The sequence below is a fragment of the Xyrauchen texanus genome, chromosome 32, assembly GCF_025860055.1.
Source record: "Xyrauchen texanus isolate HMW12.3.18 chromosome 32, RBS_HiC_50CHRs, whole genome shotgun sequence".
Taxonomy (NCBI): Eukaryota; Metazoa; Chordata; class Actinopteri; order Cypriniformes; family Catostomidae; genus Xyrauchen; species Xyrauchen texanus.
This window is the reverse complement of record NC_068307.1, coordinates 2,787,501-2,792,500: the sequence shown is the minus strand read 5'-3', so window position 1 is coordinate 2,792,500 and position 5,000 is coordinate 2,787,501. Positions and strand designations below refer to the sequence as shown.

The 5,000-nt window shown below is 45.2% G+C and overlaps 1 protein-coding gene and 2 long non-coding RNA genes across 8 annotated transcripts in view; 1 reads left to right on the top strand and 2 right to left on the bottom strand.

The window, feature by feature from the left end:
• The window catches only part of LOC127625825 (uncharacterized), a 4,388-nt gene extending 290 nt beyond the window's left edge, over positions 1 to 4,098 (bottom strand). Inside the window, exon 1 of the long non-coding RNA XR_007968373.1 lies at positions 3,918 to 4,098. This is a non-coding gene — a long non-coding RNA (uncharacterized LOC127625825). The remainder of the gene's footprint in view (positions 1 to 3,917) is intronic.
• The window catches only part of si:dkey-238i5.2 (uncharacterized), a 34,784-nt gene that overhangs the window by 10,826 nt on the left and 18,958 nt on the right, over positions 1 to 5,000 (top strand). For both annotated transcript variants that reach the window (XM_052101205.1, XM_052101204.1), the window contains exons 4-6: positions 4,214 to 4,328; positions 4,418 to 4,495; positions 4,704 to 4,819. In XM_052101205.1, the coding sequence (XP_051957165.1) occupies positions 4,214 to 4,328; positions 4,418 to 4,495; positions 4,704 to 4,819 (309 nt within the window). The remainder of the gene's footprint in view (positions 1 to 4,213; positions 4,329 to 4,417; positions 4,496 to 4,703; positions 4,820 to 5,000) is intronic.
• Positions 35 to 3,787, bottom strand: LOC127625824 (uncharacterized). Of its 5 annotated transcripts, none has more exons than XR_007968368.1 (3): positions 3,642 to 3,787; positions 1,072 to 1,163; positions 35 to 151 (listed from the first exon to the last, which is right to left on the bottom strand). It is a non-coding gene; the product is annotated as an uncharacterized LOC127625824 (long non-coding RNA). The 5 variants fall into 5 exon arrangements; XR_007968367.1 differs by lacking the exon at positions 3,642 to 3,787 and adding an exon at positions 3,090 to 3,426; XR_007968369.1 differs by lacking the exon at positions 3,642 to 3,787 and adding an exon at positions 2,722 to 2,846.

The following is a 5,000-nucleotide window of genomic DNA, read 5'->3' as shown; positions in this document are numbered from 1 at the left end:
AACAGTTATAGTAGAGCTATAGGATGCTCCCTTGCTCCCTATTTAGTGAACGACTTAACCTCCAGTGTGCTGTCTGTCTGCACTGATCTCAGAACAGTTATAGGAGAGTTATAGGATGCTCCCTTGCTCCCTATTTAGTGAACGACTTAACCTCCAGTGTGCTGTCTGTCTGCACTGATCTCAGAACAGTTATACGAGAGTTATAGGATTCTCCCTTGCTCCCTATTTAGTGAATGACTTAACCTCCAGTGTGCTGTCTGTCTGCACTCATCTCAGAACAGTTATAGGAGAGTTATAGGATGCTCCCTTGCTCCCTATTTAGTGAACGACTTAACCTCCAGTGTGCTGTCTGTCTGCACTGATCTCAGAACAGTTATACGAGAGTTATAGGATACTCCCTTGCTCCCTATTTAGTGAACGACTTAACCTCCAGTGTGCTGTCTGTCTGCACTGATCTCAAAACAGTTATAGTAGAGATATAGGATGCTCCCTTGCTCCCTATTTAGTGAACGACTTAACCTCCAGTGTGATGTCTGTCTGCACTGATCTCAGAACAGTTATAGTAGAGCTATAGGATGCTCCCTTGCTCCCTATTTAGTGAACGACTTAACCTCCAGTGTGCCGTCTGTCTGCACTGATCTCAGAACAGTTATAGGAGAGCTATAGGATGCTCCCTTGCTCCCTATTTAGTGAACGACTTAACCTCCAGTGTGCCGTCTGTCTGCACTGATCTCAGAACAGTTATAGTAGAGCTATAGGATGCTCCCTTGCTCCCTATTTAGTGAACGACTTAACCTCCAGTGTGCCGTCTGTCTGCACTGATCTCAGAACAGTTATAGGAGAGCTATAAGATGCTCCCTTGCTCCCTATTTAGTGAACGACTTAACTTCCAGTGTGCCGTCTGTCTGCACTGATCTCAGAACAGTTATAGGAGAGTTATAGGATGCTCCCTTGCTCCCTATTTAGTGAACGACTTAACCTCCAGTGTGCTGTCTGTCTGCACTGATCTCAGAACAGTTATAGTAGAGCTATAGGATGCTCCCTTGCTCCCTATTTAGTGAAAGACTTAACCTCCAGTGTGCTGTCTGTCTGCACTGATCTCAGAACAGTTATAGGAGAGCTATAAGATGCTCCCTTGCTCCCTATTTAGTGAACGACTTAACCTCCAGTGTGCTGTCTGTCTGCACTGATCTCAGAACAGTTATAGGAGAGTGATAGGATGCTCCCTTGCTCCCTATTTAGTGAACGACTTAACCTCCAGTGTGCTGTCTGTCTGCACTGATCTCAGAACAGTTATAGGAGAGTTATAGGATGCTCCCTTGCTCCCTATTTAGTGAACGACTTAACCTCCAGTGTGCTGTCTGTCTGCACTGATCTCAGAACAGTTATAGTAGAGCTATAGGATGCTCCCTTGCTCCCTATTTAGTGAACGACTTAACCTCCAGTGTGCTGTCTGTCTGCACTGATCTCAGAACAGTTATAGGAGAGTTATAGGATGCTCCCTTGCTCCCTATTTAGTGAATGACTTAACCTCCAGTGTGCTGTCTGTCTGCACTGATCTCAGAACAGTTATAGAGAGCTATAGGATGCTCCCTTGCTCCCTATTTAGTGCATGACTTGACCTGCAGTGTGCTGTCTGTCTGCACTGGTCTCAGAACAGTTATAGAGAGCTATAGGATGCTCCCTTGCTCCCTATTTAGTGCATGACTTGACCTGCAGTGTGCTGTCTGTCTGCACTGGTCTCAGAACAGTTATAGGAGAGCTATAGGATGCTCCCTTGCTCCCTATTTAGTGCATGACTTAACCTCCAGTGTGCTGTCTGTCTGCACTGGTCTCAGAACAGTTATAGAGAGCTATAGGATGCTCCCTTGCTCCCTATTTAGTGCATGACTTGACCTGCAGTGTGCTGTCTGTCTGCACTGGTCTCAGAACAGTTATAGAGAGCTATAGGATGCTCCCTTGCTCCCTATTTAGTGCATGACTTGACCTGCAGTGTGCTGTCTGTCTGCACTGGTCTCAGAACAGTTATAGAGAGCTATAGGATGCTCCCTTGCTCCCTATTTAGTGCATGACTTAACCTCCAGTGTGCTGTCTGTCTGCACTGGTCTCAGAACAGTTATAGGAGAGCTATAGGATGCTCCCTTGCTCCCTATTTAGTGCATGACTTGACCTGCAGTGTGCTGTCTGTCTGCACTGGTCTCAGAACAGTTATAGGAGAGCTATAGGATGCTCCCTTGCTCCCTATTTAGTGCATGACTTAACCTCCAGTGTGCTGTCTGTCTGCACTGGTCTCAGAACAGTTATAGAGAGCTATAGGATGCTCCCTTGCTCCCTATTTAGTGAATGACTTAACCTCCAGTGTGCTGTCTGTCTGCACTGGTCTCAGAACAGTTATAGTAGAGCTATAGGATGCTCCCTTGCTCCCTATTTAGTGCATGACTTAACCTCCAGTGTGCTGTCTGTCTGCACTGGTCTCAGAACAGTTATAGGAGAGTTATAGGATGCTCCCTTGCTCCCTATTTAGTGAACGACTTAACCTCCAGTGTGCTGTCTGTCTGCACTGATCTCAGAACAGTTATAGGAGAGTTATAGGATGCTCCCTTGCTCCCTATTTAGTGAACGACTTAACCTCCAGTGTGCTGTCTGTCTGCACTGATCTCAGAACAGTTATACGAGAGTTATAGGATTCTCCCTTGCTCCCTATTTAGTGAATGACTTAACCTCCAGTGTGCTGTCTGTCTGCACTGATCTCAGAACAGTTATAGGAGAGTTATAGGATGCTCCCTTGCTCCCTATTTAGTGAACGACTTAACCTCCAGTGTGCTGTCTGTCTGCACTGATCTCAGAACAGTTATACGAGAGTTATAGGATACTCCCTTGCTCCCTATTTAGTGAACGACTTAACCTCCAGTGTGCTGTCTGTCTGCACTGATCTCAAAACAGTTATAGTAGAGATATAGGATGCTCCCTTGCTCCCTATTTAGTGAACGACTTAACCTCCAGTGTGATGTCTGTCTGCACTGATCTCAGAACAGTTATAGTAGAGTTATAGGATGCTCCCTTGCTCCCTATTTAGTGAACGACTTAACCTCCAGTGTGCTGTCTGTCTGCACTGATCTCAGAACAGTTATAGGAGAGTTATAGGATGCTCCCTTGCTCCCTATTTAGTGAACGACTTAACCTCCAGTGTGCTGTCTGTCTGCACTGATCTCAGAACAGTTATAGGAGAGCTATAAGATGCTCCCTTGCTCCCTATTTAGTGAACGACTTAACTTCCAGTGTGCCGTCTGTCTGCACTGATCTCAGAACAGTTATAGGAGAGTTATAGGATGCTCCCTTGCTCCCTATTTAGTGAACGACTTAACCTCCAGTGTGCTGTCTGTCTGCACTGATCTCAGAACAGTTATAGTAGAGCTATAGGATGCTCCCTTGCTCCCTATTTAGTGAAAGACTTAACCTCCAGTGTGCTGTCTGTCTGCACTGATCTCAGAACAGTTATAGGAGAGCTATAGGATGCTCCCTTGCTCCCTATTTAGTGAACGACTTAACCTCCAGTGTGCTGTCTGTCTGCACTGATCTCAGAACAGTTATAGGAGAGCTATAGGATGCTCCCTTGCTCCCTATTTAGTGAACGACTTAACCTCCAGTGTGCTGTCTGTCTGCACTGATCTCAGAACAGTTATAGGAGAGTTATAGGATGCTCCCTTGCTCCCTATTTAGTGAACGACTTAACCTCCAGTGTGCTGTCTGTCTGCACTGATCTCAGAACAGTTATAGTAGAGCTATAGGATGCTCCCTTGCTCCCTATTTAGTGAACGACTTAACCTCCAGTGTGCTGTCTGTCTGCACTGATCTCAGAACAGTTATAGGAGAGTTATAGGATGCTCCCTTGCTCCCTATTTAGTGAATGACTTAACCTCCAGTGTGCTGTCTGTCTGCACTGGTCTCAGAACAGTTATAGGAGAGCTATAGGATGCTCCCTTGCTCCCTATTTAGTGAACGACTTAACCTCCAGTGTGCTGTCTGTCTGCACTGGTCTCAGAACAGTTATAGGAGAGCTATAGGATGCTCCCTTGCTCCAGAGATTTAACCCTTTAATGACAGTCTATAGTGTTGTGAACAGTATTCAGATGGTTAGAAATATATTAAATGATGTATTGCTTATAGCGAATGTGGACGAGGGGATTTCAGTTTCATGCATTTCATATTGTAGGTGGTTGAAACTGAGGTCACTCCTGCGAGACTATCATCAGGATCTCATGCTGGCTCTGGACGTGTCTTCATTTTACCAACAAGCGGATAGCATCATTAGTGCCATTAACTGCAAGGTTGAGAAAAACAAGGTTTTGCCATTTACGGATCTTTTTAAACTATGATGTTATCTACAAGTGCTGATGCAGGATGTCTTCCATTGCAGATGAGCCATGCATTGGTGACCGACTTGCAAAAAAGCAGTCAAGACAAAGAGACGAGAGAAATGACCTTCCAAATCAATGTAAGTCTCTAAATCCATGATGCCATTGACCTGTGGAGTCGCACATGATTATTGATCCCGTATTGAGATGTTCCACCATATAGTGTCCAGATGTATTAGTCTCATGCACATTTTTTTTTTCTGCTTCGGACTGTAGCAAATGAACTCCAAATGAATGATGTCATTTCCTTCCACGACCCCACCCCTCCCTGCACAACTCTCTTTCCAGATGCTGAATGAGTCTGCGTCTCGCCTGTCAAATCTCCACCCAACCCTGGCCAGAAGAGTTACGTGCAAACAGGCCGAGGTCAAGGAGAACTGGGCACTTCTACAGGAGCATTTCCGGTAAGCGGGAGTCTCCTTACTCCCATTGTACTCGTGTGAACAATAACAAACAAAGTAGTGGCAAGTATCACTATAATGTTTAGTGGCTGGTTTCGTATATTACATAATACATCAGTGGAGTTATTATTGTAAACATGCAAGAGTTCAACTGACATTTTAGCGTTGAAAGTTTGAACTAGTC